Source organism: Mastigoproctus giganteus, chromosome 14 (assembly GCF_048544385.1).
Source record: "Mastigoproctus giganteus isolate SK-2022 chromosome 14, ASM4854438v1, whole genome shotgun sequence".
NCBI classification, from domain to species: Eukaryota; Metazoa; Arthropoda; class Arachnida; order Uropygi; family Thelyphonidae; genus Mastigoproctus; species Mastigoproctus giganteus.
In genome coordinates, this window is record NC_143588.1 from 94,638,966 (window position 1) to 94,653,385 (window position 14,420).

At 35.2% G+C, this 14,420-nt stretch overlaps 1 protein-coding gene across 1 annotated transcript in view; it reads right to left on the reverse strand.

Annotated features, from left to right (window-relative positions):
* LOC150075394 (uncharacterized) overlaps nt 1-14,420 on the reverse strand; it is a 159,095-nt gene that overhangs the window by 86,930 nt on the left and 57,745 nt on the right. The window contains exon 6 of the mRNA XM_090388473.1: nt 136-582. Coding sequence (XP_090244599.1) covers nt 136-582 — 447 coding nt within the window. The remainder of the gene's footprint in view (nt 1-135; nt 583-14,420) is intronic.

A 14,420-nucleotide genomic window follows, 5' to 3' on the forward strand; every position in this document is an offset into this window, starting at 1 on the left:
AAATATGGATAATACATGTTCTTAACCTATGTAGTATATTTTGTGTTGATTCATATCATTATTTACAAATAGTTTAATATTAAATCCTCTATGAAAAACATATTCTTTAAAGATACTAAGTTCTGACAAGATCACCTTTAATAGAAGCTGGATCTTTCTGTATTTCACATGGCTTCACTTTTGAGCTTTTCTCTGGCACAGAAGTATGGACAGGATCATTTAAACATTGAACTTTAGTTTTTTCTTCATCTTGAAGGTCACTCACAATGCTTGAATCACATATATCAGAGAGTTCTTTTTGAAGAAATTCCTTTTCCCATTTTGTAAATGTAATTTTTGAACCTTGCTTGGGTGAAGATGAATAACCAGTTCTTCTTAAGAAATCCACATTATTTAAGTCCACTTCTTTAATTTGGATGGAATCCTTGTAAGGTGATTTAACTACAGGTTTTATAGTATCTGTTGAAGTCTGTGATGATTTCCTTTGTGACAATTTAGCATTTGTTGGTTCTTGCATATCAATCCAGGCTACCTTTAGAAATTTTCGGTTTACTTCACCTGATTTTATATCATTTGGATTTGCTAGAAATAAATTATAAATAATTAAAAATAAAATAACAAATATTCAAAGAATAAATAGACATGGAGTGTTTTTCAAGAGCTGTAAAAAAAAGGGTCATTCAACTGAAAGACAGTATAACCTCTATTAACCTTGAGAGAGAATTATTATTTATTAATCTTACTTGTAATATGAAGAGAATGCCATCTAAAATTAACGTAAGAAAGAATAAATGCACAAATATACAATTCAACTTTAAGGTGAAAATTACTCAATAAACCAGCATTATCACTGGCTATTTATTCTGTTCAGATACTTCCACAAAATGCATAATAAAAATGAATGAACAGCAACAGACTATTGTAATTTAAGGAGTAAATTACACCTCTTGAAAAACTAAGAGAAATATTGAAGATTTAGTATTTTAATTTATATTTTTGTTAATTTATACACGTAAGACATTATTTTCTGTTCAAATTAAATCCAATCCTCTGCTTCTGGGAAGATTACAAACACTTCTCTGTCCCCTTAAAATGTTTAGTTATTTGAAAGCATGGTTTGAGAGTAATCAGAATATTTAGTCCATTATCTTTGGATGATCACTGCACTTGAATGTCTGTAATTAAATAAACAACATCACAGTGCCCAATTAATGTACAAGTAAAGAGAGACTGAATTAGCATGATTTGGTATAGTGACCAGATTACAATAACAGTGTTCAATTATGCACATTTATTATAAAATGTAATTTGTATATTTAAATTTGCAATTTGAAAATTTAAATTTACAGTTATAATAACTAAAGATAATATAAAGCGAAAGATAGTATAACTGTAAATACTCTCTGCATTTACAGTTAGCCCTTAAGTAAGGCATGCACTAGTTACACGTCACCATTTTCATACTATTCAGTGGAGATTTCATTCCATATGTTTACTTAAGGGTTAATTCGTATTTACTTTTACAATAAATTTACAATTAGAAAAAAACATTTAAATTATAAATGTAAATTTACAATTAATTTGAAAGTTACATTTAGTTTCATGTAGAATACAATAACAAAGAAAGTTAAATTGTATTATAGCATAATTTAACTTTCCTATGTTAAATGTTTATAGTACTGTACAAGTGATAATACATTAATATAGAATCAACATGAAGGGATAGCTTCAGGAAGCAATGTGGTGAGCACACCCTTGATTTCTATGTGAAATTTTTTATTTTTCCACAGAAAAAAAAAAAAAAGTCCACTTTAAGGTGGACTTTTTTTTTAAGCTTTAAATAAAAAGCTTAACCATTTCTAAGCTTGATCTTGAGAAGCAGAAGGTGCACCCATTTGCCTTTTCCTTACAACTGGTAACATGAAAATCAAGTTTCTGTAACAGTTTAGGAAGAAAATATGGTACAGGAGTTTGTGGTCCACTTAATTCCCAAACAACCACTCAATTTCCTAATGACAAGCCAAAGCTCTTATTTTATATAGACATATCAAGAAGTTTCCAGGAAACAATGTTATCATGATAATGATACAACATTGAAAACTTCTCATGTGGAAGGTGTATTACAGATAAGACAATCTTAATTTCAGCATTACACATCAACCAGTTGAGATACATAGGACATGACATGACATGCTACCCTGTTTGCTGTTATGAATGTTATGGAAAATTTGAAAAATGCAGAGGTCGAATACTAGAAGTGCTGGGCAGCATGTGCAAAGTTATCTTCAAGAAATCTGCTTTGTATAACTGGTATAAATGTTTTCTGACAGGAGAGGAAATTACTGGAGAAGAATGATGAACTGTGGTTGATGCAAATGAAGAAATACAATGCACTACTTGAACTGGTATAGAATGTTACAAGTTATACAAAGACTGGTTAGGAATTTTCTATGGTCTGATTCATTTGGATGGGAAGAGAAATTTATCATAGGACTTATAGCTATGGATACCTATGCAATTTAATAACATGGCAAATAACAATGAGAGAAAATACTGAGAAGAAAAGCAATGGCAGCACTAAGGAAACTGTCCAAATATGACTCTAGATCTCTAGAATATCAAAAATAATGTACAAGTTATTGGGTTTAGGTGCATCAGGGACTTACACTATATTGCATTGCTGAATATTATGTCTGACCAAATGTGTGTTTATGGACTGATTTGCATGTCATAGTGGGAAACCTACTCTTTCTGCTTGGCTAGCTCACTGGCTAACTACAGCCTTAATTGAGGAGACTTTAGAAATTCTTCCAGTCATCAACAGAAATCAAAATGAGACCACTACCAAACTGGTGACAACTGGCAAAACCATTATACTGTCATGAAGGACAATGTGAAACAGCATCATCACTTGACTATGTTGAAGGTGTTCACATCATATTGAAACATTCAAATACACTCTTTAACAAAAATTCATTCTGTATACATTCTAAAAATTGAAATGTTACAGACATTAGCTGCATTCCAATGAAGATAGTCTTTCTATGAAGTAAAAACTAAAGCACAAATGACAAAAAAAAAAAAATCATTCAGGTATTAGTAATGGCCACATGGTGCAAGGAAGCCCATGGCTTATGCTGCACCAGCCAAAAAATAATAAATTAGATAGTATGAATCAGAGCTGTACTACTCAATATGTTCTACGTTGATAATAATATTAGTAAACTAATAAGAGGAGTTTACCTCAATATAGTGCGTAGAACACTTCCATATGATACCCTCCAGAAATTAAAACGGAAAAAACGAAAAAATCGACAACTTACCGGTACATTTGAGTAAAATATAAATAATTAAAAAAATCAATTTAACACAATTCAAATCAATTTAAAACAATTAAAAATCAAATTAACGCAATTAAAAGAATCTAACGAAAATATTCAAAACGATTTTCCTTCCTGAAGCTGACAACGCTTTTCGACCATATGTCATGATCACAGGAATGAAAATTACCGAATCGGGATAAACCTGATACTTAAATAGAGATTATTTGTCTTCGCACATGCGCGTAAAGGTCCATGCATCGGAGATCAAATATGGCCGCCGAACATTAACAGAATTCTCGTGTAATTTAATTTCAACGGTTTCTGCAATTAATAGTTGCGTATAATTACGTTGAACATTAAGTATTTTGGCTTCGTTAAATAAAAAAGTATGTTTTTCGTTAATGGCACGAAAGGCTAATTCTGACACTGCTGAACGAGAAGCACGAACTGAGGCTTCATGTTGATTTACATGAATATTAAGAGAAAAACGGGTCGAACCCTGATAAGACGAGTCGCAATCACCGCAAGAAATGTTGTATACCAGATCATTAATTTGTGTTGCGAACGCTGAAAGAACCGAGCGATTGTTCAGTATAGTGTGTAACTTCCGTATTGGCCTAGATACAATTTTAAATTCGGTATCTTTAAAGAATCTGTAAAGCTGTTTGTGCCACTGTTCAACATATGGGACAGAAATAAAGTATTTTTTGATATTACTATTGTTGATTGGTGTAGTATTTTGTATCCTATCCTTAGCTTGTACCCCAATTCGGTTTATTGTGGTAATGGAATAACCCCTGTTTAAGAATCTGCTAGTCAATATTTGTATTTCTGAGTCCAAAGCAGATTCCGTCGTTGAATATTTATAGGCATTAAGAAATTGATTAAAGATAATCGATCTTTTGTAGGTGAACGGGTGATAGCTATTATAATGTAGAAGCATACCGGTGTTTGTAGGTTTTCGATAGATGCTAAATTTTATTTTATTCGAGTCCCGGGTAAGCGTGAAATTCAGAAAGTTTAATGACTTAGTATCCGTATCCTCACTTTCCAATGTAAATTTGAGTCTAGAATGAATATTATTAAACGAATGTAAGATGTCTCGGATAGTATTACTATCGGTAATAACTAGAACATCATCTAAATACCTCCCATAGTATGTGATACGGGTTCGAAAAGGTGTTAAATGTATCTGTTCAATCATTGAGAGATAGATCTCTGACATTAAGCCACTCAGGCTCAAACCCATTGGTAATCCAAAAATTTGTTTGTATACCTTGTCTCGAAAGGTGATGTAGATAGCTTCAACTAACAGTTTAATTAAGTGAAAAATTTCCTTAATAGGTAGCTTCGTATAATTAATCGGTGTCGAGTTTTTATTTAACATATCCCAAATAATAACTAATGTGTATTCAACATTTACATTCGTATATAATGAGGTAACATCTAGTGAGAATAAATTGTCATTGTCGCCGAGTCTACAGTCTTTAAGCTTATTAAATAATGTATCGTAGTTCTTAATCCCAAATTGTATTACCTGTCTAAAGAGTTTTATAATGTTATATACATGTGTGGCTAAGGATGAAAATGCAGAGTTCCTGTAGGAAACAATAGGTCGAATAGGAAACCCAGTCTTGTGTAATTTTACCTGACCGAAAAGTGCAGGAATACTGTATGTTCTGGACTTCGATTCCTTTAACTGAACCATAGTAATGTAGTGGTTTTTCGATATGTGGTTAACGTTTTATTGTATTGATTGACCAAATTGGTAAACAGTGCCGGGTCTACTTCACGATAAGTGGAGGTATCTGATACAACTGAATCTAACTTATTAATATAATCATGTTTATCTAGTATTACCACTGTATCTCCTTTATCTGCCCTCTGTATAATAATGTCCTTATTTCCCCGAAGTTCTCGTAAAGCTGAACTGTCATGTGTATTCAATTTAGGAAGTCGCGTTTCTTTTATGTTATTCACTACTTGGTTAACTTGTTGAATAAATACATCTTTTTGAGGAACATTACAAAGTCCAAATTCAATATCAATTACGCATTGTTTTTTAGGCGGTTTTTGAGGTGGTAAATTATAATTTAGTCCTTTGGATAAAAGTGAAATCTGGTCCTGTGATAGTGTACACGAGGAAAGATTTGTAACCTGTTGATATGTCGGTTCGGTGGACAATTGGTTAGCTAGTTCGTGAACTAGCTAACATATTCTGTGGTAACACGTTGTGTGTCTGTGGGGGGGGGGATGTCACCCAACTCGTATGAACTTGGTCGCAAGCCCGTGACAATGTGTTAGAATTCGTATGAACGTGTCTTGACCTATCCGATAATGTTTGCAACTTATTAACGTGTCTGTTTTTTATTTCTGAGGCCTGTGCTTCCCGTCGCAAATCTATGGAGGTCTTCAATACAGACCAATCGTTCGGATGTAGGATGTAATTTTTTAATTTATCGCGAAGCTTCCTAACCTGAGAAAGGTATTTTTGTTTATTCGAATATCGAGATTTTAAGGCAAGCATAACAATATTACGCGATGTCAATATTACGGATGTAGATAATTTTTTAATTTATCGCGAAGCTTCCTAACCTGAGAAAGGTATTTTTGTTTATTCGAATATCGAGATTTTAAGGCAAGCATAACAATATTACGCGATGTCAATATTACGGATGTAGATAATTTTTTAATTTATCGCGAAGCTTCCTAACCTGAGAAAGGTATTTTTGTTTATTCGAATATCGAGATTTTAAGGCAAGCATAACAATATTACGCGATGTCAATATTACGGATGTAGATAATTTTTTAATTTATCGCGAAGCTTCCTAACCTGAGAAAGGTATTTTTGTTTATTCGAATATCGAGATTTTAAGGCAAGCATAACAATATTACGCGATGTCAATATTACGGATGTAGATAATTTTTTAATTTATCGCGAAGCTTCCTAACCTGAGAAAGGTATTTTTGTTTATTCGAATATCGAGATTTTAAGGCAAGCATAACAATATTACGCGATGTCGCCAGTGTTAGTTGTTTTATGCCTGAAATTTTTTGATTTAAATTCACCCTGGTAAACTTCGGAACAATGTTGTTTTGAAGGCAATATTTTAGAAAATATGGTAACTTTGGGCCGAGTACCTTAGTGTAGATTTAATGTAATTTTGTACTAAGCCATTCAAAAAATATCCCATAGTTGTGTGTATCGTTATTGATATTGAGGTAAACTCCTCTTATTAGTTTACTAAAAAAGAATAAAATAATAATAAGAAGAAAATTTAAAAACATAAATAATTAATAAAAGAAAAGGAAACAGACAACTTATGCACTTCCCTCCTCCCATAGGTAATCCAGCTGACCTACATTTAAATTTCCCCAAACTGTCAGCCTCTACCACCCATGTAGCTAACTTATTCCAGTAATTTATAACTCACTGGCTAAAATAAAACTTCCTGCAATCCAGTGTAAACATCTCCCCCATAACATGGATTTATGGCCCCTAGTTCTAGAATCATTTATAACCATGAAAATTTCATCCTTTCTGTTTCCAAGACACCAGATGGAAATTTGTTACAACAATCAACTACAAGTTGGCTTAGGCAAATTTCTGCACATCTATCCTACAACCATTATTCCTCAATTTAAATTTATGTCCCCTTGTGTGGTGTCTGAGCAAGAGAACGGATGCTATCAGCATTTAGCTTAAAACATTCAAAGCCTTAAACACCTCAATCAGATCTCCTCACAGGGGCCTGGTTTTCAGATGCTGCAATTTGTAGTATTGAAGTCTTTCTTGCTAAGAGTACCATTTTCTTCCCTTCACTAATCTCACTGCAGTTCTCTGCATCCATTCCAACAGACCACCATCCTTCCCAAAATGAGGCTTCCGGACCTGCATGCAGTCCATTGTGGCCTATCCATTACTTTATTTAACAGTATAATCACCTCCTTTATCCCTGCTAGCAAAATTCCTGTATATCATTGACAAAATCCCACAAGCTGTCTTAGCAGCCTGTCTGCACTGGTCAGAGAATGTCGTATCTCACCACAATTATACCAGGTCTTTTTCGTTCTCCACTATCCTGAGCATAGTACTACATAGTTGGTATGTTATTCTGTGATTACTGCTACCTACATGCAGTACATTGCATTTGCCAATATTAAACTTCCATTGTTACTTCTCAGCCCATATAGCTACAATTTCTAGCTCTTGTTGCAGTAGCATTCAATAATTACTGTCATTAACCACCCTTCCAGCCTTCTTACCATCTGCAAACTTAGGCATTAAGCCTGATATGCTTTCATTAATAACATTAATAAATACTGAAAACAATGGGTTGAAATGGGGAGCAATATTTTTATTAATAAGTAAATTTCTGCTAATACTCTGGATGAGCAAGCCAAAAATATTTATAACTTCACACTGTTTCATTACAGCTCATTTTTCAGTTAAGGAGCTAAAAACGGGTCATGAACTTCTAGTGATAGTATAAATTCTCAATCATCTGATGGTTGAATTTACATGATGTTACTCTAGGACCACAACCAACCAAATGAGTAACAATGACCAAGAAAGGTTTTAGTGAATGTTTCATGAGTCAGAACAATATTATTAGTAGTAGTAGTAGTGATAGTAGTGGCATATGATGCAAGAAAGCAAGCTTATACAGAGTCAGCAAAAAAAAAAAAAAAAAAACCTCTCACATCACCTGACCATTCCCTCCAATAATTTGTCTAAGTATGATACTATACAGGAAGTATTAGATTAACATTAGATTGAACAGGTACTATGAACTGATATTTACATATGAAAGACCCTTCACAGTGAGAAGAAACTGAATGGGTGAAGCTTGGTGGCACTGAAGTTGGCAATACTGAAATTTCAGATTATTTATTAGAAAAACATTTTAGTCTAAAGGAAAGAAAGGTTCCTGGAGTTGATGGCAAATCTGAGTAATTTTGAGGGAGGCAACAAGATAGTGCATTGAGCCATTCGGATTAATAATGAAGGCATTACTGGATTCAACAGTAATTCTGGATTCAACATTACTGGATTCAACAGAGATTCCTTGGATTGGAAAAGTACCAATATACTGATAATACATGAAGATAGTTCTAAGAGCACAAGTTTGTTGTTTGTTTGTTATTTGGTTTTTAGGAGCATTAGCAACTAAGGCCATACTGCTCCGTGGATATGCGGTGGTCATTCCCTGACCTTTCCACACCCTCCGTATTTGGTGGTGACGGGCTCGAACCCCGGTCTAATCAAGAAGAGTGTGCTACCCACTGCTGCTCCTTCCCACCTGGCTACAGAGGCGGCGCTAAGAGCACAAGTAACTAACAACTAGTCAGTCTGACTTCAGCGGTAGGGATGATCATGGAGGTATAATGATGTCTGACTTCAGTGGTAAGGATGATCGTGGAGGTACAATGTTTAACCAACCTGGTTAGTTATTTTGACAGTCACCTGTGAGCTGAATGTAAAATAATTTGGATTTCAGCAAATCATTTGACTCAGTCACACATGAGAGGATCATGCTAAAATCAGAGGAAAATCCTTAGACAGACTGCAGGACAGCTGTAAGACAGAGGGTTGTCATTAATGGTTGCTCTTCAGATTGGGCTAACATATTTCTAATTTTTATCAATGTTACTGATGACAGTATCCAAGGGAAGCTGTCAAAGTTTGCTGATGATCTGAAGTGGAGAGGGTGGTTGTTAACAATTTGAGCCAGCCAGGTTTCTTTAAAAACACTTGGATTGACAAAATGTAGGTCCAAAAAATGAGAACTTAAGTTTAACGAGTCTAAATGTAAGGTTGGGGAACAGAGATTCTAGAGCCAAATATAAGCTAGGGGGAGAAGTTTCAGATGAAAAAGACTTAGCTGTTATGATTCAATCTGATAAGTAACTTTCAATGCAACGTAAACAGGTGGCTAGGTATTCACACAGTATCTGTCCGTGATTTATAGGCCCTTTTCCAAAAAAGAGAAGGATTTCATCATCCTTCTATACAAGATGATAGTTAGAACACATTTGGAATATTGTATCTAAGTCTGAAGACTGTACCTAAAAAAAAAACCAGAATTTCTGGAGTATTCAAAGAAGGGTAACCAAATTAGTGATGGTGCAAATCAATGCACACATGGAGAATGGCTTAGAAGGTGTGGACTGCAAAGTCTGACACTAGAAATCTGAGGGAAGATTTGACTGAGGTGTATAAGGTATTGAAGGGACTGAGTAAAATGAATGAGGACAGTCTGTTTGTCCTTGTAGGCGAGAGATGATGGGGAAGATTTTAATTTTCCAGATATTGACTGAAACTTGTCACTTGCACACTAGCAAGACTTTTGTGGATTTATTGGATGACTATTTTCTACAGGAATATGTTCGAGAGGCAACCAGAGGGAGCAATACTCTGGATCTGATTACCAGAAGTGATTATTCATGCATTAAGAATTTGCAGATAAAAGAACCACTCGGTGAGAGTGATCACAGTGCACTGATTGGAATTACTTAAAGATGTAACTACCATCAAGGGTAAAGGGAAGGGCTTTTGCTTTCGTAAAAGTGACTATAGTGGTCTCAGACAGTTTTTAAATTCTATACAGTGGGATCAACTGATGATGTGACCAATGGTGAAATCTAAATGGGAAGACTTCAAGGACTTAATTTTGGAGGCTACTAGGCTTTTCATTCCAACTAAGAAATACTGTTCAAGGTTCAGGCCTAAATGGATGTCAGATGAATTAATGAGGCTCATGAGAGAGAAGAAAAATGTATGGGATGCATATAAATTATCAGGTGACACAGAAGCCTATGGCAGATATAAGCTTGTCTGTAATCAAGTCACATAGGGAGTTAGGCAGGCGAAGGCAGATTACGAGAAATCTTTAGCAAAGGATGCAAAGAATTCTTTACTTATGTAAACTCTAGAAGGAAAGGGATGAATCAGATCGGTCCACTTAACATAGATGGTTTGACTATTGATGATCATGCTCAGGTAGCTGATAAACTGAATGAGTATTTTGCATCTACATTCACACATGAGGAGTTATTCAAGGAGGGGAATGCCAGAAGTTTACCAAATTCTAACAGGGAACTAGGTGATTTTGTAATAACTGAGAGCAAAGTGGAGGAGAAATTGTTGTAGTGTAACATAAGGAAAGCACCTGGGGTGGATATAAAAAGGAGGCAGCAAAGGAAGAAAGCAAACCCTTAGCCATAATTATGAGAGCTTTCTTGGATTCAAGGAAGGTCCCCATGGACTGGAGGTGTGCAAATATTTGCACACCTCCAGTCCATGGGGACCAGAATTCACAAAAGGGGCTCAAAAGGTGACACAAGTAACTATAGACCTGTTTATTTAACTTGTGTTCCAGGGAAAATAATGGAGTCACTGGTAAAATAAGCATTGCAGTATCATCTAAACAAGACTGCAGTAATAGTTAAGACACAGCATGGGTTTGTTAAAGAGAGGTCTTGTCTGACCAATTTGATTGGATACTACGATATGGTCACAAAGGAACGGAATGCAAAAAATAATTTTGATATCATATACACGGGTTTCAGAAAAGCTTTTGACACTGTTGAACACGGAAGACTACTGCACACATTGGAGCAGTATTATTAAGGGTAAGTTGCTACAATGCATAAAAGGGTGGTTGAGTGGGAGAAGGCAGAGAGTGATAATCAATGGATGCTGCTCTTCAGTGTTGGGCCCACTGTTGCTTTGTATATTTATCAGTGATATTGATGAAGGTATATCAGGCTTAATGTCAATGTTTGGAGATGATACAAAGGTTGGCAGGATTGTTAATGGCAGTGTGCTACTGCAACAGGATCTAGAAAATTTGGGTAGATGGGTTGAGAAATGGCAACTGAAGTTTTAACATTGACAAATGCAAAGTACTGCATATGGGTAGAAGTAACCCAAGAGAAACGTACCAACTGTTTGGTACTAAACTTAGTACCAAAATGAAAAAGACCTGGGAGTAATTGTGCAGTCAGATATGAAGTTTTCTGAGCAATGCAGACAGGCTGCCAGAGCAGCTCATGGGATACTGTCAATGATATACAGGAATTTTGCTAATATGGAAAAGGAAGTGATTATCCCTTTGTAGAAGACAATGGTCAGGTCACACCTTGAGTACTGCGTACAGGTCTGGAGGCCTCATTTTAAGAAGATGTTGAGTTGCTTAAGCATGTGCAGAGAAGGGCAACAAGATGGGTGAGGGAAACAAAAGGGTGCTCTTACCAAGAAAGGCTTAAGTTATGCAAAAATTGCAGTGCCTGGAGACTAGGCGCATGCCAGGTGATCTAATTGAGGTGTATAAGGCTTTGAACAGGTTGAGCAAGCTCAATGTTGATGGGATTCTTCCTCTTGCTCAGATTAAGAACCTGAGGGGACATAGATTCAAATTGAGGAAAGACAGTTGTAGAATAGATGTGCGGAAATTTGCCTTTAACCAGCGGGTATTGATTGCTGGAACAGACTTCCATCTCTTGTTGTGAAAGTTGATAGCTTAAAAATTTAAGGCTGAACTGGACAGGCATTTGGAGTGAATGAATGGGTGAAATGGGAGTTTTTTTTGGCTGAGGCTGCATAAGTTTGCTTTCTTTCATCGTATGCCTCAACTAATGCTAATGAGAACCAGGAAGCACAAATATAAAATACCAAAGAATAATAGAAAATTTGGATCTCAATGAAGTTTACTTATATGGACAATGGGCTGTCAAATACTGGAATAAATTACCTCCCAATGTGGCAGAAGCAGGTGACTAAATTCAGAGAAGAGTCAGATAGTTACCTTCTAGGAATGTGAATAGTATCTATTTTCTGTTTTATTTTATTGTTTTTTCAGTTGATACAGGAAAAGTCCACTTCCTTGCACCATTTGGCCTTACTACTACTATTGCTATTCAGTTATTACTAGAGTGGTCATGATAACTTTACAATGCTCAGGTCTGTGTACAAATCTTTTTGTACACAGACCTGAGCATTGTAAAGTGTACAAAAATATTGTACACAGACCTGAGTGTTGTACAATATTTTTTGATTTTGATCAATATTTTTTGATTCAACATATTGATATTAAACTAATTGCTCAATAAAGCAATCAGACCAAAACAGGCTGTCAAATTTTATAAATTTGATAATCTGCTAAATTTTCTGAGACTTATCCATCTGTGAGATGTGCTGTTCAACATGTAAGAAACATGGAATAACAGTCATTGCCAAGCATGCCTGCTCAAAAACAATAACAGAATGCTCAAAAAATGGACAATACCAGAATTAACCCAAGTTTTCCAGCAAAAGCAAAATTTTTACATAAAGCCAATAAAAAATCAACTGCTTGATTTTTATGAAATAAATGTTAATAAAAAAAACAAAAGTCATGAAAGAAATAAGACATGAAATAAATGTTATTGGTTAAAAATAATGAATAGCCTGAATATATATTAAAAATTATATTAATAACACATTTAAAACAAATAAATACCACATAAAGTAGTGAAGAAAATCAAGTACAATCACCAAATCCAAATGACAGGTTAAGGTATATTAAAGATATCACAACAATGAAATTATCTATACCAGAAACAAAGTGTGTATAAACTTTGATAACTCACTGTTCATTTTTGATAGTTCAGATTTTGCTATTTGTATAAATAGCAAAATCTGAACTATCAAAAGCTACCATTAACTACAGGTAAAAAAAAAAAAAAAAAAAAAAAAAATCACAAGATCCAACCTAATATAATGATCCAAATTAATAAAAAAATAGATTTAGATCCATTTTTAGGATAATATCACTTTGGTCAACTTTTCATTCACTATGATTTTTGAATTAAATTTGAATATTCTGCTATTGCATACAAAGGGCTTTTGAAAAGTTTGTAGCCTGACTATGAAGGGTTTATGAGGAGTTTGGTAACATGTTTAGTCTCCAGAGCAAAGTTTCCAGCAACTCCTTCCCCACCCTTATTTCCTTCAACCCATGCACGGTACTACTAGTACTAACATTAATACTATCCAGTACCACTACTAATAACTAATATAATATAACACTAATAATATAATAGTAATGCTTATGCTTACTAGTACTAATACAAACATAATTCATTCTGTAGTGGTTCCACCACTACAGAATGAATAGATAATTTGGGCAGATGGGCTAAGAAGTGGCAACTGAAGTTTAACCTTGACAAATGCAAAGTACTGCATATGGGTAGAAGCAACCCCAGAGAAACGTACCAACTGTGTGGTACTACACTTAAGGTGGTAGAAAATGAAAAAGACCTGGGAGTAATTGTGCAGGCAGATATGAAGTTTTCTGAGCAATGCAGTTTTCTGAGCCACGCCTTGAGTACTGCGTACAGGTCTGGAGGCCTCATTTTAGGAAGGATGTAGATTTACTTGAGCGTGTACAGAGAAGGGCAACAAGATTGGTGAGGGGAATGAAGGGATCCTCTTATCAAGAGAGGCTTAAGTTCTGCAAATTGCAGTGGCTGGAGACTAGGCACCTGCGCGGTGATCTGATTGAGGTGTATAAGGCCTTGAATGGGTTCAAGGCCTTATACACCTCAATCAAGGCCTTGAATGGGTTCAGCATGCTGAATTCTGATGGGATCCTTCCACTTGTTCAGATTACGAACCTAAGGGGGCATAAATTCAAATTAAGAAAAGACAGATGTAGAATAGATGTGCGGAAATTTGCCTTTAGCCAGCGGGTGGTTAATTGCTGGAACAAACTTCCATCTGTCGTTGTGGAAGTTGACAGGTTAAATAAATTTAAGGAGGAACTGGACAGGCATTTGGAGGGAATGGTGTGATTTTTTTTTTTTTTTTTTGGCTGATGCTGCATAAGCTCATACATTTGCTTTCTTGCATCACATGCCACTACTACTACTACTAGGTGGTAGATGGCTCTCGTCAACTGGTGCAATACCACCACTTTGTTTATTGGAGGCTTCAAGTGGTGGAACCCATGTTTATTCTCCAGAATAAACATGGGTTCCACCACTACAGAATAAACATGAATTCCAACAGGTGGGCCCAACCAAATCTCCTTCAACCCATGCACGGCACCAAGT